Source organism: Choristoneura fumiferana, chromosome 28 (assembly GCF_025370935.1).
Source record: "Choristoneura fumiferana chromosome 28, NRCan_CFum_1, whole genome shotgun sequence".
NCBI classification, from domain to species: Eukaryota; Metazoa; Arthropoda; class Insecta; order Lepidoptera; family Tortricidae; genus Choristoneura; species Choristoneura fumiferana.
In genome coordinates this window covers 7,397,193-7,419,487 of record NC_133499.1, presented here as the reverse complement: position 1 = coordinate 7,419,487, position 22,295 = coordinate 7,397,193, and the positions used below count along the sequence as shown (strand labels likewise).

The window sequence follows — 22,295 nt, the reverse complement described above, 5'->3', positions numbered from 1 at the left end:
CATACCCTGGCTCCATGCCTTGCAGCATGGCAACGATCTCCCCGCTGGCTCGGCGTTGCTGGCCAGATACTCGGCGAGTGGCGGCCGCAGCTGTGTCGCGTCTTCGTCGTTGTAGACCTTCAGGTTCGGATCTGCTCCACTTTCTAGAAGGATCTGCAAAGGACATCCAACGTGAACCGCCTTAGCCTCATCTTCGCCTTCCATCAAGAGAGATTGGGGCCAAACGTAAGCCTATTGGCACTAACATCACGCCGGTATTCCCAAACGGGTAGGCAGAGCACACGAAACGTTACCGCTTCGGAGCCACTTTTAGCAATTTAAGGTTTTAAGTTTGACAAAAACGGTACAATAGTGACAGGTTGCTAGCTTGTCGCCTACGGTATACCTTGACCTATATCCTCAGTCGCCTCTTACGACATCCACGGAAGAAATGGAGAGGTGTAATTCTAACCCGACACCACACGGGTAAAAAAAATATATAAAAATATATTTTATATATAAAAAAATATTGAATCAGGCGTTACTTTGCTCACCTGCAAACTAATGATAGTTACGTTTATGCAAGAAATCTGTGTACATGCAGTTCGTCTACCTCCACACTGTAAGAACACACACAAATCACACAAACCCATTTAACCAGCATCACTACAGTGACGCGTTACGAACTCAACCTGATTCATACCTAACCTAACGACTGGAATTGGTTTCATGCTGGTATGAGATGGGTATATTTTGGGGTCCTGGTCACCTTTGAGAGCGTCTGCCGAGCACTTCCGGCAAAAAAATACTAACTAATTTCGCTTTTCTGTGTCTACCAGTAAATTCCTAATTGATTCCATGAGTATTATTTCACTATCAGAAGGATTAAATAGCCCCCTTTTTTCGCACCGGAATTGACTATTTTTTTGGTACTTTTGGCAGGTTCCGCCGCGGCAGACTATCAAATTCGGACTTAGCATCAGTTTTACGGGAACCATTGTGCATTCCATCGCGGTATCAAGTAGTTACGGAAATTTTGCACTCCGCTATCCATCTATTACTTCGTTGAACTTAACTGAGATGAACTTCGCTTGAAAAAGCTTTTTCCCAGAGATAAGACCAAGCTAGATCGATTTGTCATCCCCGAAGACCTCTACATAAAAAAAAACATCGCAATCATTGGAGCCGTTTCCGAGGCTCTGATTATATATAATATAATACACAAGATTTCTCATTTATTATTATTATTCGACAGGATAATAATAAGGACGAGCTCGTGGGTCTCCTGATGGTAAGAGATCACCACCGTCCATAAAGCTAATAAGTATAGTAGCTTCCATTATTTTAACTCTTAAACTCACCCTTTGTCGGACCCTAACGTATTGCTCCTCTCTTCTCATCCACTCAAAGGTTGACTGCTAGAGATCCCTTAAAGGGATAAGTCCGCCTTTATACAAGTATCTTAAAGTTTGTCAATTGTATTTTGTTAATTTTCTTTTGTACAATAAAGAGTTTACATACATACATACATACATACATCTGCAACACCAGGGGTACTGCAGATGCGTTGCCAACCTAGAGGCCGAAGATCATAAGAGGCTTAAGGACATTTAAAGATATTATTGCTCGTTTAAAAGGTATCAGATAGATAGATAGATTATGCAAACAATAAACCATTTTCTGCGTGTAAAATATATCTTACTTACTTGAACTATTTCCTTCCTGTTGGTTATGTTGTCGGAGCAGGCCACATGCAGCGGGGAACCAATCACAGAGCTGGAAGAGTTCACTCGGGCACCTGACAAAAAAGTTTAGTCAATGAAGGCTATCGCGTATGAATTCGCCACTAGAGGCGCTAGTGTAGAGTGAGGTCTCCGAAATGTCAAATCTCATAGTTTTTGGGTGAGCTACGCGGGTTTATTAATAATTAGAATAATTTGTGATTATTTTGCAATATCTGAAATTAACTATGGCAAATATGCGTTGCGGGGCAATTAATGTCTCTGTTTTGAGACAGTTTTGTCTTTCGGAAACCTTTGTCCTCTTTTTTTCCAAACAAAACGGGGACTATGCAACACTGTGGCATGCTCGATATTTTTATGGTACGGTTTAAGGTGTATTCAATATGATTTTAATCTAAACTTTGTTTTCACGCCCGTAATAACAGACTTTGAAAGCCATACTTAAAAACCTCACGCAACAGTGCGCCATCTAGTGAGACAAAAAACGATAGCCTCATTGTCAACCCATAGTCAATTCATAGCGTCTTTAACTTAGCCTACCCTAGGTTCATCCAGCCTATATACGTCCCACTGCTGGGCACAGGCCTCCTCTCAGAACAAGAGGGCTTGGGCTATAGTTCCCACGCGGGCCCAGTGCGGATTGGGAACTTCACACGCACCATTGAATTGCTTCGCAGGTTTGTGCAGGTTTCCTCACGATGTTTTCCTTCACCGCAAAGCCCTACCCTATCCTAGGTTATCGCTAAGTAAGTTCAAAGTAGCTCGTAGCGTCGTAGCCTAACTTTCTTAAGTTATTGGTTAAAAGTTGGTAAAGGCACTATGTTCTTTTCTTACATACGTAACCATTGCATTTTACGTAACCAGCACTGTAAAGAGCCACAGATGAGTCTAACTTAGTGTTAGTTCAGTCTAACGTTAGTCTTAGGTTAGTCTAACTTAGTGTTAGTTTAGTCTAAATTAGTGTAACTTTAGTTTTAGTTTAGTCTAGCCTAGTCTTAGTTAGTGTAACTTCGCCTTAGTTTAGTCTAACTTAGCGTTAGTTTACCGGCAGCCAGCAGCAGCTCGACCATGGGCACGTCTCCCTTCAGTATGGCCAGGTCCAGCGGGCTGGGCTTGCTCAGAGCGGCGCACGAATTCACGCATGCGCCCTGCTTCACCAGCAAGTTGACTACGGTCGTGTTGCCTGAGGATGGACGATGTTATAGGTCGTTAACAAATTTCGCGCAAAAGTATATGTTACTATTTGTAAGGTGTAACCACTCTGAAACCATGCATTTACAAATATTATGCTTCTTTTTAGGGTTTCGTTGCCAAATGGCAAATATGGAACGCTCAAATTTTCGCTAGATCTTTCTGTCTGTCTGTCTGTCCACGGCTTTTCTCAGAGACTATCAGTGCACTGAACTGCACATGCTGTGTGCTGTGCTGTGCTGAGAACTGTAGATTTGCGTGACTGAATTATGCCGACAAAGTGGTAAAATGATATGTAAATGATTGGGTTCCGACTGTGACATTCACGTTAGATACCTCAGATCATACAAACAAGGTGGTTGTCGGCTTATTTTTTAAGGGTGGGCACTAGGCACTTTATAAGATGAACTAATGACCCTAGAAGTTTTTAAAGGAATCTCTTAGCTTTAGAAACTTACCGCTGAGCACAGCGTAATGCAGTACTGTTCGGTAGTCATTCCGAGCGTCAGCCATAGCGTTTACGTCGGCACCGTGGCTGATCAGCAGCAGCACAGCATCCATGCCCTGAAACAATCGTCAGAAAAGAAGTTCTCAACTAACTGATGACGAGGCAATATGGTCCTGGACCTTAGCCTGTCCGAATGGACGAATTACGAAATTATTACGAATTACGAATTAAAAACAATGAAGTCAATAAAGCGATTTAATAAATGAATCTATCCAATATGAATATGATCTACAATTATATCGAACTTGTTCTCTACAATTTGGTCTTCTATAAATTTGAATCGACACACAAACAGTGTCGACGCAGTCACATCAATACGTTTGCGTGAGAAATTAATTAAATTATATGCCTAATTCCTAATTGTATGTAAATTCCAGCGTCAAAAATACGGATATCAAGAGTTGTTTTCATTTGGTGCCCTGACCAGGATTATCTTTTCAGTTTTTACCTTTCTTTGCCTAGCTGCCTTCATGAGTGGGGTCAGGCCAGCTCTGTCACGGGAGTCAGGGTTGGCTCCAAAGGTCAGGAGCAGTTCCAAGTATTCAGGGTCGGAGACCAGGTTGATCTCAGCGCCGAAGAAGTACCTCTTGTTAGGATCCGCGCCGTGCTCCAGGAGGAGACGGGCGACCTCCTGGAGGAGGTAAAAAGTTAGCACCTTTAACATCAGGTTAATTGGTTTTTGGTTAAACAGTATGAACAGTTGAGGTCAAAGATGTCTATAAACTTTCACTGCGTTTTTGAACTTTTGTATAAAATTTATTGTGCATTGACAGGGCACTAAAGTGTAAAGATATCTTTGACCTTTGAGTTTATAAAGACAAAAAAAGTTTTTTTCAAATAAATTGAAAATAAAAAACAAGCCCAGAACTCAGTTTAGTAAATAACTTAAAGTTCAACCATTCAAAATCGACTGTCGCAGTTTTTCCTTACCATTAAATTTACTCTCTGTATTCTACTCTCTAACTATATATCTAATTGTCTAGCTATAGACCTCCCTAATCTATCTATCTATCTTTATTCTTTGGTATAGCTTACATAGTGCTTGTTCCTTATGGCCAGCCTGAGGGGCTCGTCGCAGAGGGTAGTTCGGGGGAACTCTTCCCCAGTGTCAGGGCGATAGTCCACAGCTGCTCCGCTCTGGAGGAGGAGCTTCACCAATTCTGTGTATCTGCGCAAGATGTGACACACAAACATGTATTAAAGCTGCAATGTTTCTTTTTCTAAAAACGTAAAAGTTTCCGGTGTGGCGGATAAAGTTTGAACTCGAATCCTGTTACTAATAACAATCCAGGTAGCGTTAGCGCTAACAATCGTGGGGCAGAGAAAGAGCTCAGAGGAGGGGTTCTAGAAAGATACAGATGAAAGGTGGGAGAGAAAGAGATGAAGAGAAAGGGAAATAAATGAGGAGGATGAGGAAATCGTCTCTCGCGTTGACGTACACCAACAACAATATGATTGCTTCCAAGTAGCAGTGCCATATTGTGAGAGTTACTAGCGTAGGCAAGAGAAGTAGCTCAAAGGAGGGAGTTCTAGAAAAATAAATAAGGAAGGTTGCAGGGAAAGAGATGAAGAAAGGCAGAAATGGAGGCAGCGAGAGAAACAGGTGGTTAGAGTTAGGAAAATAAAGCTATAGAAAGAAGGCAGTTCCAGAGAGATGCAGGAAAGAAGATATAGCTGGAGGGGCGAGGATAGGGCAATGAAGGGAGGAAGTGAAGGAAACGGAGATGGGAAAGGGAGGGAATGTAAGGTGTGTTTGTCTGTGTCAAATTCCTCACCCGTGCTCAGAAGACAGATGCAGCGCGCTGTATCCACAATCGTCTCTCGCGTTCACGTCGCATCCCCGCACCAACAACAATCTAGTAGCTTCCAGGTAGCGCTGCCATATCGCGTAGTGCAGTGGACGCAGGCCCTGCGTTACTGGCTCGTTCACCTAAAGATTAACGCATTGCCTTAGTGATAAACTGTTATGCTGTTTTTTTTTTTTCAAATTAAATCTTCTTTAATGTATGTATATGATTCTTCTGTAAGTACATGTGTTTGTCACCTACCTCCTCTTAAACGGCTGAACTGATTTTGTGTGGAAACTTCAATAGGTTCGGTTCCTGGTCCTTCCTGGATGGTTTGAAAACGCAATTGGACCCGGTAGGTGGCGCTGCTGTCGGTATGTTATCATATTTAATGTAGTGTTTTTTCGGGCAGGACAACATCTGCCAGGTCCGCTAGTACATAAATAAATATTTGTGTACCTTAGCGCCGCACGCCAGCAGGATCCTAATCTCGTCCAGAGGCACCATCCTGATGATGGAGTCAGCCAGCTCCCGCTGCAGGGACTTGCCGGACCGCACCTCCGACGGCATGATTTCTGTCGACAAACAGACGGACGAATAAAAAAATGGTCACTAAAGCCTTAAAACAAAGGTTTAAAACATTGTATATTGTTAACCGATAGAGGCTATAGATTATAGATATATGACTTGGTTAAAAGCTCGATCATTCTGTCGTCATTCAAGCTGCATTCACATTTATCTGTGTCGTGTTGTGTTGTGATGCTCTCTCTCTCTCTCTCTCTCTTGGAGTTTCTATATGTGCTCACTAGATGGCGCTAGGAGTCGCTACAGGTCCATTCTATGTAACCGAAGTCGTTAATAGTATTCGTTAATCCGATTTGAATGACAGAAAACCAGAATGAGGGCCTGAAGTGACGCCGGAAGAGCATGTAGCCGAACTCCATTTTATTCCAGATATTCAAATCCATTCAATTGAGCCGTTGTGGCGTAACTAAAACAAAATCGCGATTTCACGTTTATAATTTTAGTAGGACTCCATACGGTACAACGAGGCCAGTTTTGTTTTGTTTTTATACTCTTAACATATGCGCAGTTTTCTTAGTTCCTGTTTACGTACTATCCTAAGCTTTAAAACATGTTTATTTGGGCCTTTCCTAACGATCCCACAAGAAAACTATTTGCATTTACCTGTATTACATTCATCCCAGGCTATTTGGTACAGCACAATAACAAGTCCATCTTACTAGGCCAAGATCCCTCTATCATACTGCCAAACCCCAAGGTGTGACCATATAAGACCGCGGTCGGATGTTGGCAACACTGGCGGCGGCTGTCATTCAACTGTCAAGTTAACCTCGGGAGAGCGATGACCCTGTTTCGCTTGTATTTATAGGTTAAGTTTTATTTTTAACTAAGTGCTGGCAACTCTGTCTACGAAAACTACGTTTATCCGCGGGACCTATGCTATTTTCCGGGATAAAAACTATCCTATGTCCTCCCCAGGACCTCAAAGTATCTTTATAGCAAATTTCATGTAATCGGTTCAGCGGCTTATGTCGGGAGAGGTAACAGACTGACTAGAACTTTGATTGAATGGAAACGTAATAAAGTCGAACTAAACAACAAACAGGCCGTAGGTATACTACGAAGTGCAAAATTCGAACTTCGTACCTTGCCGTCCCAGTGACGCTAATATTATTTAATACGAGAATGAGAGGGACAGTACGATAAGTAGCCTCTTAGGTTCATCATTCTAGTCAGAATTATGACAGAATGAGGGCTATCGCGTCTTAATTCGCCGCTAGAGGCGCTAGTGTAGCGTGAGGTCTCCGAAATGCCAAATCTAATAGTTTTTGGGTGAGCTACGCGGGTTTATTTATATTTAGAATAATTTTGTGAATATTTTGCATTACCTGAAATTAATTATGGCAATTATGCGTTACGGGGCAATGAATGTCTTTGTTTTGAGACAGTTTTGTGTTTCAGAAACGTTTGTCCTCCGTTTTTCTCCGAACAAAACGGGACTACGTAACACTGTGGTTGCTCGATATTTTTATAGTACGGTTTTAAGGTGTATTAAATATGATTTTAATCTTATCTTTGTTTTCACGTCCGTAGTAAGTAATAACGGACTTTGAAAGCCACACTTAAAAACCTCACGCAACAGTGGCGCCATCTAGAAAGACAAAAAACGATAGCCCTCATTACTTCAGTCTGACGGACTGATGGTCCAGACTGATGAAAATCAAATGTTTTTAATAATATTCTTCTTCTCTTTTAAAATATGGCTTTTCTGTCCTAATTGTACGGTGGTTGTAGTTTTTGCAACTTGATAGTAAAATTCCAGAAACCACGTGGACACAACTTGCGCATTTAAAAAATGTCAGACACGAGAGAAATATAGAATTTTGTGATCACTGTTCACTGTTAAGGTAAATCGCCGCATAAAACACAATCAAAATTATACTTCAACTCAAAGAAACAGAAATAGCAAAATTAGATATTGTCTACATCCGCCATGTTCGAATGCTACAAATCGAATCTTAATAATATTCATCCATCGGATGTGAATGACAGAAATAGAATGATAGACTAAACTGACACGGAAGAGCGTGTACCGAAGTCCTAGAATGCTCGTTACAAGTGATTGCTTAAGTCTATTAGCACAATAAGGTTCTTGTTTATGAACAACAGCAATATAAATAGTAAAACAACAAAACAAATCGATCTTACTGCGTGTCAATATTGCAAACAATAAAATATAAACAGCCAATAAACCACACGAGTACCATCGTCACATCTCGATTTAAAACTATAAATCAGTATTGCCACACGTGAAAAATTAAACGACGACACTGGCAGTCTACAAAAGAGCGACGCAAAAAAAACAAATATGGCACCCCTCCAACCACGTGTTGTTGAACCGCGTGGTTTCAGGAAATTTCGCAATATATTTAAGCTTTGTTTATTTGTTTTCCTTTACGGAAAACTTTTGTTCAAGAAGAGGGTTTGAGGTGGTTTTTCTGAGTAAGTAATAGCAGATTATTGCCGGCACTCGGATCTACGGAAACTCAAACCTGGAACTTATCGCGACACTTACAACGGTTAAAACGCGAAAGTTTAAAACAAGAAAGAGAAAGAAATAACTTAAAAGCAGAAAAAGTTAGCAACAAACTAAAATGAACTACATTACTTTGCTCACCCGCGGCGTTATGATAGATACGTTTAAGCAACAAATGTGTGTTCATGCAGTTCCGCCTCCACGTTGTAAGAACACACATCACACTAACCCAACTATCACCACCACACGTTTCGAACGCAACCAGAGTTCATCATCAGAGTAGCAGAATTCGAAACGCGTCTGCGTTATGTGCTGGTGGTGATAGTTGGGTTTGTATGATGTGTGTGTTCTAACAGCGTGGAATAGGACCTGCATGAACACACATTTCTTGCATAACCGTAGCTATCGGTCGCAGGTAAGCTAAGTACCTAATTGTTTAGATTCAATAAATTATATTTCACAACATTCATCTTATATTCGTAGTGTTGAGTTGATAAACAGATCAAACGACCACGTGCCGTACGTATTCCCTGCTCACGACAATGGGCACAAGGTCATCATACTATAATCCACCGACCAAACACTCTTGGCCGACTGAACAAAGAACAATTTTCAATCAGGCGGACTCATTATTATACTAAATAAGTGTTATGTTTCTTTATTATTGCCGCTTTTATACACAATTATGTTATGCCAAATCTGTTATGCGAATTCGTATTAGGACAATTAATGTTATGCGAAATAAGCACCTGAGCGTTCTAAGCGGGAGGACTTTGTCCAGCAGTGGGCTTCTTGGCTGCTGATGATGATAACGACTTATTGGTTTACACTTCCCCAAACTTCGTCGAGTGTTGATAAACCAAACCAAATGACAAATGACCGCGTGCCGTTTTCCCTGCTTACGACAATAGGCGCAAGGTCATCGTGAATTTGCCGACGAAACTCGCAGCCGACTCAACAAAGAAATCATACAAACTATGATTCATTTCTCGCCTGCTTCAATTATGCAGAAAAACGATTTTTCTGAAACTAAGCAGGATATATTTCAGGACTGCCTGTAGAATCTTTCAGGTTAGGTCAGTTTTATAATAATCCTTAATTTTCATCATCATCATCTTAATGTCAGCCGAAAGACGTCCACTGCTGGACATAGGCCTCCCCCAAGGCTCTCCACTCAGACCGGTCTTGTGCTTTCCGCATCCACCGCAATCCCGCGATCTTAACCAGGTCGTCGCTCCATCTTGTTGGAGGCCTACCGACAGCTCGTCTCCCGGTCCGCGAACCCTTTGACACCATCGGCCATCAGTCCTGCGAGCAATGTGCCCCGCCCACTGCCACTTCAGTTTTGCAAACCTTAATTAGTCCTAAATTTTATTTGTACCTAATTGTTTAATTGTGCTAATGTCATTTAATTTAAATAAGTAAATCATTTTAAAAAATCACTTAAAAGTTGATTGATTCTGAAGTAGTCATAAATAATTTTGGGAAAAATATTTTCAGCGAAAAATTATAGAAACATTTTCGCATCTTCGCTAATTTTCAATTAAGTACTTACTTACTTTAAGAGTTCTATTGCACCTTTCAGCCACTCCAATTGTTTGCGTGTAACACGGGATGGGTAGAGCCTTGCTCACATGCAAACTTTTTTTGTTTGTGGCTGTTAGACCCTGCCCCAATACTACGAAGTGCAAAATTCGAACTTCGTATGTTGCCGTCCCGCTAACGCTATATTATTTAATACGAGAGTGAGAGGGACGGTACGATACGAACTTCGATTTTCGAATTTGTTAGCCCCCCCGCCCATCTAACCCTATCACATATACACGTAAAGATCTAAATAATCTGGTCTCCTCTCGAAATTGGACGACCTCCAAGATTTAGCAGCGACCAGACATTTCGGTTATTTCCTTTACAAAGTTTATCTACGTGGGAAAAAACTATTTTTACATTTGACGGACGGATTGCTTAACCTTCACCTTAGATTAATTCCAAGAAGAATTTACCACAAATTGGATCTGAAATACGGTATTTAACTATTTTGTATAAGTATGTTTTATAAATTAAAACTATACAATGCCTGTTATCGAATAGAAAAACAATTTTTAAGCTACCTTTACAAATAACAAAGTTATACAGGTTTGAAATTCAAGATTAGACAGAGAATGACATACTGGCATGTGACGTCACACGCCAGTACCGCCACACTTGCTGCATAGAGAAAAGCGTTTGAGAAAGAGACAGGTATATAGATTTAAAAAAAATCACTATAAATCCAATTATCAACCGATTTAAATTTTCTCTTCGCTAAACACTATCTGTACATCTATATTTTCATAATAATATTAGGATATGGCAAAATCAGGAGTTGTAAAAATACCGTATTGTATTTAGTCGTAGTTAATTGAATCAGGCGTTTACTGTGCGGAGGTCTACCGGGTGTGGCCTGTAATACGAGCAAATAATTAAAACATAAGTAGATCAAACAGAACAGCATTAGTTCAGCGACTTTTAAAAATCATTAGTTTTTTAATTTTATAACTCTTTTAAGTTTATTCGGAGAAGCATAGTACTTAAAGCAAAATGCTTGATGTTTGTAGCGTGACAGGCGACGTCAGTTGTGTTCTAGGATGGCGTACATTGATAGCAGTATTTAATTTGTATGAAAAAAGGAAAATTCAAAGACTCCATTATTTTTAAAAGTCGCTGAACTAATGTGGTTCAGTTTGACGAGGACGCCCTATGTTTTAATATTTTGCTCGTATTACAGGCCACACCCGGTATATCAACGAAATATATAAATAAATAATAAATAAATATCATGGGACACTTGACACCAATTGACCTAGTCCCAAACTAAGCAAAGCTTGTACTATGGATACTAGGCAACGGATAAACATACTTATATAGATAAATACATACTTAAATACATATTAAACATCCAAGACCCGAGAACAAACATTCGTGTTATTCACACAAATATCTGCCCCGGCCGGGGATCAAACCCGGGACCTCAAGCTTCGTAGTCAGGTTCTCTAACCACTTGGCCACCGGTCGTCAAATAGGTAATATACGTCAAACAATATAAACACTTACTTACTTTTTACATTCGCGACCATATGGTTTTAACTACGTACCTACCTACGTCTGCGCAATAAATTGTGTTCATGTATTGCATTTGTGTATGCGTGTCTAGTCGTAGAGCAACTCCAAATAATTTGACGTCACATCTTTAGTGCTTTATACTAGAACGTAGGCTGAATATAATTTATTTATTAGGCAAAACAACATAAATCAGTATGACATTTGTATTACCAACAAAAAGAAGAGGGGTTGATGCTGATACGGACCCGTTCTAGTCCAAGTGCTTAAAAACATCCTCCGACGAATTTCTGAAGAGTTCCAGAGAGATAACGCCTCCCTGTCTCAGATCAGATCCTTCCGACAGGAAGCGTGGACTACATCTAGACTCATCATCTAGACGTAGCCCTTAGACCACCGCAATGAACGACAACTCGCCACATGCACCGGTTGCCTGCACCTCTCTCGATGTCGTCAGTCCATTTATTGGGAGGCCTGCCAACGCTTCGTCTTCCGGTTCGTGGTTGCCACTTGAGGACTTAAATCTAGACTACAGCAGGGCTACTACGAAACTCGAAGTTCGTGTCGTGCGGTCCCTCTGACACTTATACTATTTAATACGAGAGCGAGAGGGACGGTACGATACGAACTTCGAGTTTCGTAGTATCTTAAATTTTGCACTCATGGACTACGTATGATTTTTGGGAATTCATTAAAATCACAAAAAGTATGTTGATTTACGGCTACCGCAAGCGAAGCAGCGAGTAATGATTAGTGCTAAATTAAACATCAGTAAACATCAGTGATGGTCTTATTTTTCTGTTTTTTCTGTGCATCTATATTTCAGTTTGTATTTTCAATTTCGGTTTTACGGGATGACCGTAAAAGTAAAAATTTGGAATTGAAATAAAAAAATACAAAAAGATTCCAAAAAACCAATCTTAATTTGATTGCTTAAAAACGATATCTCTTGTCCGGGTGAGCGGTTAGTTCCAAAGGAATGCCGAAAAAGTTTGAGGGCTTACGGCATAGATGTCGCTAGCGTCGCTGCTTAAGTGACTAAGTAAGAAACACAAGCTGAGATATGAGGTGCATAGGGAAATTCGTGTCGGTACCGTTGACCATCAGTGGTGTAGCGGTATAGCACGCGGTACGGATTACCGAGGACCTGGGTTCGATTCCCAGTGATGGTCTTATTTTTCTGTTTTTTCTGTGCAACTATATTTCAGTTTGTATTTTCAATATCAGTAAACAGCAAAGGATGTAAACATATCGATTTATAACGTTACCGCGTAGAAGTTACGTATGAAAAACTTTAAAAATACACTCTAGTTTGGATTGAGGTCGTTGGTCGGGCACGGTGCCCAATTTACATGTCTTTACTACTACATTTGATCTACGAATGGATTTATTTTAAAATATAAGTACAGTACCCGGCCATAAAGATTGCACATCGGTCTTTGGAGAGAGATTCGGCTAATTTCGGCTTCGTGGAGCGTTGTCACACACTACCTACTTATGTGACGTTTGTCAGTCGTTATAGGTGCCAATAGAGTACGGACGGAAACCCCCCAAAACGTTAAATTGTACGATGGCATCTTTAGGAAAAAGAGGGAACTATCCTTTTTCTAGTAGTTGCAACAGCTCTCTATAGATATCCGAAGTTGACATGTCATTAATTTGTCGTAAGCTATTAAAGTCCATAAATACTGCACATTTATTTGATATAAAACGTCACTTAATAAATGATGGACGGTCGCCAGTGTTCGGAAATCGTCGTGAACAGCCAATGAGGGCTATCGTTTTTGTCTCACTAGATGGCGCACTGTTGCGTGAGGTTTTTAAGTATGGCTTTCAAAGTCTGTTATTGCGGGCGTGAAAACAAAGTTTAGATTAAAATCATATTTAATACACTTTAAAACCGTATCATAAAAATATCGAGCATGCCACAGTGTTGCATAGTCCCCGTTTTGTTCGGAAAGAAGGGAGGACAAAGGTTTCCGAAAGACAAAACTGTCTCAAAACACAGACATTCATTGCCCCGGAACTCATATTTGCCATAATTAATTTTAGATACTTATTGCAAAATATTCACAAAATTATTCTAATTATAAATAAACCCGCGTAGCTCATCCAAAAACTATGAGATTTGACATTTCGGAGACCTCACGCTACACTAGCGCCTCTAGTGGCGAATTCATACGCGATAGCCCTCATTGTCTTTTTCCGAAGACCGATGTGCAATCTTTATCGCCAGCAGGGCTACTACGAAACTCGAAACTCGAAGTTCGTGTCGTGCGGTCCCTCTGACACTTATACTATTTAAAACGAGAGCTAGAGGGACCGCACGTCACGAACTTCGAGTTTCGTAGTAGCCCTTGCAGGTACTGTAAGTGCGACTATACAAGGCCAATCTCTATTGGATTGGGGGCAAGTCAAAAATGTTAACTGAATCAAAACGTCCAATGAACTACATTCTCCACTGTGTCTATCTGTCTTTACTGAAATATCAGCTGTACGCTATGGCGACCAGTACTGTATGTAGCGAGCTATGGAGTAAAATGACTAACCTAGAACATGACCTACTCATAAAATGACTTACCTAGAACATGACCTACGTCATCCAAAGGGGAGAGAGGTCCACTACCATGAGTTTACAGTGACCGTACTCGATAGCGACGGCGTAAATTATTTGTATGGAGAATTGTACAGCGCCACTACAAATAATTTACGCCGTCGCTATCGAGTACGGTCACTGTAAACGTAGGTGTAAACTCATGGTAGTGGTACAAGGTTTCTTTACGGGATCGAATCATAAATAAGGAGGTACTAGAAGAACGAGTGACACAGACAAACCGACAAAGACAACGGCTTGAAATGGCAAGGGCAGGCCGCACGGAGGTAGCGCTTAGAACAGGTGGCCGTTGGGGTCGAAAATTTTCGAATGGAGACCGCGGATCGGAAATCGCGTAGGTAGTAGGACGCCCACCAACAAGATGGGCGGATGATCTGGTTGAAGCCGCAAAGGCACTGTGGATGCAGGTCAACTGAAGGTCTATGGGGGAGACCTATGGCCAACAGTGGACGTCCTACGGCTGAGATGATGAAGATGAATGATGATCAGCTGTACCGAAATGTCCAATGCATCAGAATATCTATACTGTATCGGAACGCGATATTTGTGTGTTACTCTACAGGTAAAAACTGTGCAAGGTCCGCCCGGATTGCTACCACCATCTTGCCGCTAATCCTGCTTGCACTGTTGTGTTTCGGCGTGGAGAGTAAGACAGCCGGTGAAATTACTGGCACTTGAGCTATCCCATCTTAGGCTTCTAGGTTGGCAACGCATCTGCAATCCCTAGAGGGATGTTGCAGGTGTCTATGAGCGGTGGTGATCTCTTACCATCAGGAGACCCACTGCTCGTTTGCCATACAGTCGAATAAAAAAAAATTGTAGCTAGCGTTCGTGCGAGAAAAATGCTTCGAGCTTTTAGCCGAGCATCCAACATAATCGTGAATAATAAAACTTTTTTTAGCAAGGTTTTGTCTCTATGCTTGGCTCTGTTCGTTGTTCAGTTCCACAAATTTAAAATAAAAAATATTTATATGGTTCTGTTACAAGTGAATGCTTAAATTATATCAGCACGTTTAGGTGTAATTTAGCGGGAAATTTTGTAACACAACTGAAATACAAGTCATTCGTTAAAATTTGGGTTTTAAAACAAGGAAAATGAAAAATATTTCCTCTATCCAAATGAAGTAAGATTTATTTATTATACAAGCGTTCTACTATAAACACCGCAAAATTGACATCATGTACGTAACACAAGTTTTGGAATTAAATATCAGTACGCAAAATGTTTCTAATTATACGAACGAAGTTGATTATAAAGCTACTAGTGATTTCGAAGAAAATAAATTAAATTTGTATGATCTTATTGTGATAAATTTGTATATTCTCCAATGTTTAGTGTCTCTAGTGAGTGTGATATTTGGATTAGTGTCTTGGACACTGATACCGAAGTGGCGTCAGTTCCGTCACTATATCTTCCTCTGTTTGCTGTTCACTCAAGTTATCATTTTGTTTCTTATCCCTTTTGTTGCCGAGTCGCCTGGTGAATTTCTATACTATGTGACCATGTATATTTTTCTCAGTTTCACTTATTGGCTTATGGTGTTCTTTATTGAATTTGTCAAAGTTTTCATTAGTATTCATGAGACTGTTCATAAATATTTATACGCAAATATATTTGGATGGTTGATACCATTTGTTACAGTGGTTTTTGAATTTTTCTTTGGCCAAATTTTCTCCATAGTGATACCGTTAATATTAGTTGTTATTAATTCTATATTATACTTCAAAACGTTATTAGTGTTATGTAGATTGTCACATTCGGATTCGAGACGTACTTTGTTTAAAAATGTTGTGTTATCAACATTTTTATTTATAGTGTCTGGATTATTTATATTTGTGCCAAGTGTTGTAGTAGCAATGATGGGGATAGATAGAATTAATATTGTGTTATGTTTTGAAATTACAGTTTTGTTTATAAATGTATTCTTTCTGATGTTAAAATCGCATAGAGAAATTTGGGCGGAGTATCGTAAGAGATGTAGAAATAATAGAATTTAGTGGTCCGAGATGGAGGTAGCTGGACGACCGGAACCCATTCAGAAAGGAATGGCAGGACCTAGCTGCCGACAGGGTGAGTCCCAGCAGTGGGACAGTGAAAATGGTTAATTAAAAATAAAAATAAAGTATTTATGGTTGGATTTTCCCTTTACTCCCATCTTAAAGCCAGATTTGGTAGCTACTCGCACCTTCGAAATAGAAAAACATTAATGATTTAGCTAGCTGCAAGATGGGAAAGCACGATTTCCATGTCGTAACTAGCTACCATTTCTGGCCACGAGATGAGAAAACTGTTCCCATTTGGTAGCTACCTACAAAATTTGCGAATCGTCAGTCGCTGCTTAATTTTATTAGGTATGTCTATCGTCAATTACATCAACATTCAAGGCCTTTCTGGTGTCAAATATATTGGCAGACTTTACTATAGGATATAGGTATATAATTTATTACTTACAACATTATTTTGATCCAAATGCATAACGATAATCCATATATCTCTTTTCAACTCACTAATGATTCTTACATTTTCTCACTCTCTTGACGTATGATCATTCATGCCAATTGTTATATGACTGCGTCTATGTTACTATAGTAAATTGATCCATTGTGATTTGTGATGCGACGTCATGCCAAGGTTATGTCAAACATCGTTTGATTACGGTTGCTGTTGCTGCCAATCGGAATGCTGTTGCTATGGCGATGAGAGCTATTCTGCACGGGGTAACCTTGAAAGGGTGTCGTTGTACTATTCATGAAATTGACTTGATTTGTTATTGCAATTTTGTTTATTAAATAACTTAAGTTTTTTTGGCCAAACGTGACAATTAGCCAGCCTGTTGGATTAAAAATGTTTACTGTCCAAAGCTGTTTCAAGGTTTTACGAGATTTATTGAAATGTGTGTGTTATCTTCAAGAAGGTTTGTTAAATTAACCCTTTACCAATTTTGCAACTGCGTGTTTGAATTTAACCATATCGAGAACTAAAATAAACCGTAAATATTTACACCGCCAGACGCTCCAAAATGGCGGATAACCAAAACAAAATGGCGTCTAAATTTAGAACGCCAAGCTTTGAACTCTACCCTTGATGTTTATTTGAGACGAAAAACAAAGTCGGCATCGATTGCGATCCTTTTTGGATGTATTCTTCGCAATCAAAAGTTTTTTAATTGAGTAAGGGTTTTATTTTAGCTTTGGAAAATGTACCAATCAATATAACATCTAAGTAACTTTAACCCAGCAGTAGTAGATACATCATCGACTAATAGCTGCAATAAATAATAGAGTTACTAAAAGTACTTTTGGGCACTCTTCCGCAGGGACAAGACTTGGGGGTGGGGGGGTTTTGGGGGGGTAGTATATAGTTAAGTTATTTTAGAAACTGACGGGCACTACCTGGGGCGCCAGCGCTGCGTGCCTGCGAACAACCGCCCTCGCACTGGTATATTCTTCAGCTGAGTATTGTGCACCTGTGTGGCTTAACAGCGCACATGTCTCAGCAGTAGACTCGCAGCTGAACCACACCATGCGCCTAGTAACTGGCTGTATGCGCCCAACGCCCACGCACTGGTTGCCTGCACTCAGCAATATTGCTCCGCCGCACCTGCGCCGAGAACAATGCCTCCATCGCGAGCTGGACAAAATATGTGGGGACTCAACCTTACCTGTTAATAAAGACCTACCTGCGGCAACCCAAAGGTTAAAATCTCGCCACCCACCAGTATCCAAAATACACTCCAGAGACCCTGCCTGGGAAATGCGGAACGCTTGGCTCAGCGAATGGCAGACGAAGAGAGAGCCACCTGACTTGTTTGAGTTGAACCCCCGCGAAAGACCCCGGGCTTCGAAACGCAGCGCCGAGTGTGGTGCCTGGCCAACCGCTTCCGAACCAATGTTGGGGACTCCGCGTATCTTAGGAGTAAATGGGGCTGGTGCGAGTCGGCGGGTTGCGAGTGTGGCCACCCGGAACAGACGGCCCACCACATGGTACTGGAATGCCCGATCACTAAGTTCGATGGACACATAGATGACCTCAAGAAGCTGTCAGAGAAAGCCGTGGAATATTTGAAGAAATCTACATTTAAGTTTTAATGTTTAGTTTTCATTTGTATTTCATGCACAGTTTTGCAGTGACACTTATTCCATACGATAAATAAATAAGTTATTTTTAGGATAGTTTAGTATACGTACTTCAATTGTACCTTTACCATAATACGTTTGTTTAAATAAAATTAAAAGACATGTTTGAAGGTAAAAAAAAAAAACTAAAAATTAACGACACCTAAGTACATATAAAAAAAATTACAATAAAAAATTTAACCAACTAGAAAAAAACCATGAAAATAATTGAAATGATTGAAATAATTAATTTAATAATTCAAACTTGAAATGCTTGTTTATGAGTAGTTCCGGTGGCCAACTGTGGTCTTCATCATCAGTTCACCAAAATGGAAATTTTCAAGAGCAAATGCACGAGTTACCTACTACTGTACAGCTAAATATAAATCACCACAGGTGTCCCTACAATATTTGAGAGTTCCCTCGATTTCCTTAGGATCCAATCAGACCTTGATTTGCTAATTACGGGATCTATTTAATTCAGGGTCTTCCCATACCCAAGCAAAAAAATTCAAATCGGTTAATAAATGACGGAGTTCTGAGGTAACAGACATAAAAAAATACAACCGAACCTCCTCCTTTTTTTGAAGTCGGTTAAAAAGTACTAAGAAAGAAAGAAAGAAAGAAAGGTTTATTTTGGCTCCATAAGTACCACCTAAAACTAAGACTAGAACTAGCACTAAAACTATGTTACTTGGTGACACGGCAGGATACCAAAAAGGGTCTCCACTCAGCATGTGTTGCCGCACATTATGTGCAGTAACGCTGGTTTACTGTGGAGCCCAAACGTTAAATAAACATGTATAACATGTTATAACGCGGCACTATAGCGTCGGACAGGTAAGACACGGAAGGCAACAGAGTACCAAGCAGATATGGGGGACTAAGTACATGTATTGTATGCGGCGACAGAGCACGGACTAATTTAAAAATAACTACGTCCAAACGCACTCATAAAGCTTAAAGGCGAATAAGTAACGTTTAAAAATAACCCTCTCGATAAACGTAGGTGTTTTGTTGGAGGAAGTACGCAGCCGCCAAGAATACGTTCTTTTACGATGTTTTGATGCTTTCCAACACAATAACTTGTTTATCAAACAATGTATGAACTAGAATCCGAGATTTCATTAATATTTCGATCACATGTGAATAATTTTGCGCTGGAGCAAACGAGTTCTTGAGTGGAGACCGGGTCTTGGCAAACGGAGTGTAGGGCGCCCTCCGGCCAGGTGGAGTGACGATCTGCGAAAGGCTGCTGGTAGGAGCTGGATGCGCAATGGCGCTCTTTGGGGGAGGCCTATGTCCAGCAGTGGACTGCTATAGGCTGATGATGATGATGTGAATAATTTTAACAGTCACAATAGACTATAACGTCTCTGCTCTGAAGCTGAACTCTGGTTGAGTTCGAAACGCGTCAGTGTAATGTGGTGGTGGTACTGGTGGTGATATGATTTGTGTTTTTACAGTGTGGAGGTGGAGGAACTGCATGAACACGCATTTCTTGCATAAACTTAGCTATTATAAGGTCGCGGGTGAGCGAAGTAATGTTTTTTTGTGTGTGACTTCCACGCAAAAATGGCTGGACGGATTTAGATGAAAGTTAGTATGCAGATAACTCTCCAAAATGAATAGCATAATGTACTTAGTTATAAACTATTTTTAATTCCAATTTACCCACCCAGTCGGTTTAACGCACATGTAAAATTCCAAAATCTGAACTGTCTAGACTAGGACTTCTTCGTCCAAGGTAAATTAAGACTTAGGGGCTGTTTCACCATCCATTGATTAGTGTTAACTGGCGGACTATCAAAGTCAAAGTCAAAATATCTTTATTCAATTAAGGCTATAGCAAGCACTTATGAATGTCAAAAAAATCTACCACCGGTTCGGAAAAACCTCTGTTGAGAAGAATCCGGCAAGAAACTCAACGAGGTATATTTTTTTAAACAGATTTACAATATTATTAAATGATGTCTATACATCACAAATATTTAACACAACTTTATTTTTAACACAGTATGTTCGCTATTTGAAGGGATCGCTAATGCGGATCGGAATCATTTTCCAAATATCCCTGTCCATGATCATTAACTTTATAATGAGGGCTATCGCGAATGAATTCGCCACTAGAGGCGCTAGTGTAGCGTGAGGTTTCCGAAATGTCAAATCTCATAGTTTTTGGGTGAGCTACGCGGGTTTATTTATAATTAGAATTTTTTGTGAATATTTTGCATTACCTGAAATTAATTATGGCAATTATGCGTTACGGGGCAATGAATGTCTGTGTTTTGAGACAGTTTTGTTTTTTGGAAACTTTTGTCCTCCCTTTTTTTCCGAACAAAACGAGACTAAGCAACACTGTGGTTGCTGGATATTTTTATGGTACGGTTTTAAGGTGTTTTAAATATGATTTTAATCTAAACTTTGTTTTAAGGCCCGTTAATAACAGACTCTGAAAGCCACACTTAAAAACCTCACGCAACAGTGCGCCATCTAGCGAGACAAAAAACGATAGCCCTCATTCGCCTTTGATATTAATGTCTTCTTGACAATAGATCTGAATTTTGTATCCGTTTTATAACGACGTCGTCGTTGTATAACGACCATAACGTTTTCGGAATTCCCATGGGTTTATTTTTAAACCGGGTCTAATGATTGACGCAGAGAAGCCACAAGTAAAGGCTATGTTACTCTGACTAAAATGAATTAACACACCGAAATAAAATCATGAACGCTAATGCCTATGCCAAGTTTCAAAAAGTCTGATGTCGTCACTCTTGTATTTATGTAACGTGTTTCAGTTCGCTCTTTTATGAATATTGAGCCGTAGCATTGTAAGAATTAATCCAAAATTATTTTTTTACTGACTAGTCTATTAGCGGCGTCTTAGTCCATGGAGCGCCCGTGTGCAATTATTACTTTAGCGCCATCTAGGAAGCGCGCGGTCAAAATGCAATAGGTAAAAAGCCCCTAACACCGCTGCGCCCGTGTGCAACGCACACCCTGCACTATAGGTAAAGATGCCTCTGCAGCATAATCCTTATAAATTACTTTACAATACAATATCGTTCACCACAAAATAGTGAGCGATACAGAAAACGTCCGTTACTTTGCGGAGTTCTATCTAAGTATATCAATTATGAATGAACAACAAACTTTGTAAATGTACCTTCACACATGGATTCCGCAAGGTAGCTAACACAAAAAATAGTTCAAGCGAAATAAAATAAGTCTTAAAAGGAACTTACAAAATATTAGGCAACATTAAATTTAATCTATAACATGTAACATAAAATAAAATAGTATTTTATAATATTTGTGGGGAGAGGCAGATGTTATAACAGAGATTATCTATAAAATTTATTACTAGACACTTTTTTTTTAATTTGACTATATTATGAAAACAAAGACCACAACAAATACTTCGAAATGCAACCTATTTTTCCTTAATTTTAAAAATAAAACTATATTTTGACATTTGCATTCAGCCAGTCGGATCATAAAAAAAAACTCACCCTTATCTTCAGCCGTAGCTGCAACTCCGAACACAAAGGCTGTAAACGCAAAACCTTCGCCTTTCCGGCGTGAAAAAAGCGCGCGCTACCGCAAAATTTATAACCTCCAAATTTTGTATAAAAACGTGGTTTATAGCAAAATACGGTTGTTTTATTATTGTTTTTGTTTTCTAGTTAACTCTAACGTGTGTTCAGTTAGCTAGTTTGTTTCGTACTGGTTCGGAATACGCCGTTGGAGTGACTTGGATGGTTTCCAAGATGGCTGCGCGCCAAATACGAAGTACTGCGTTTGTTGTAGGGTAAAGGCATGACCTATTGGACCCTTTTGGAGGCTGAAAACAAATATTATTTACCTATGTATATAGTTCTGTATGTCATGCACCAAAATACTCATACTTAGTGATGAAATAGAAAATATTGGAAGTCTTAAAAACCAGTAGACCGGAAAACCTTAGAAAATTAGATTACCTACCCACATTTGTCCTGCCAAAATGTAACAATGTGTATGGAAAACGGAGGTGGGAATACATGTTACCTAATATTCTTAACGAACTCGATCACAACATACTTACGAGTGTGTATGAAACGCCACACCACTGTAAACGCATTGTTAAAGCAATTTACCTAACGTGATGTAATAGTAACTTTGTGTTAAGCTTACACCTATACCATGTGTGGCCTAT

General features: G+C 39.9%; 1 protein-coding gene across 1 annotated transcript in view; it reads right to left on the bottom strand.

The window, feature by feature from the left end:
* The window catches only part of LOC141443705 (nuclear factor NF-kappa-B p105 subunit-like), a 23,476-nt gene extending 1,645 nt beyond the window's left edge, over positions 1–21,831 (bottom strand). Inside the window, exons 1-9 of the mRNA XM_074109054.1 lie at positions 21,613–21,831; positions 5,667–5,782; positions 5,196–5,350; positions 4,456–4,588; positions 3,869–4,051; positions 3,371–3,476; positions 2,767–2,904; positions 1,686–1,777; positions 6–153 (exon numbers count right to left, since the gene is read on the bottom strand). Of these exons, the coding sequence (XP_073965155.1) occupies positions 6–153; positions 1,686–1,777; positions 2,767–2,904; positions 3,371–3,476; positions 3,869–4,051; positions 4,456–4,588; positions 5,196–5,350; positions 5,667–5,777 (1,066 nt within the window). The 5' untranslated portion in view covers positions 5,778–5,782; positions 21,613–21,831. The remainder of the gene's footprint in view (positions 1–5; positions 154–1,685; positions 1,778–2,766; positions 2,905–3,370; positions 3,477–3,868; positions 4,052–4,455; positions 4,589–5,195; positions 5,351–5,666; positions 5,783–21,612) is intronic.
* Between the last annotated feature and the right edge of the window lie 464 nt (positions 21,832–22,295).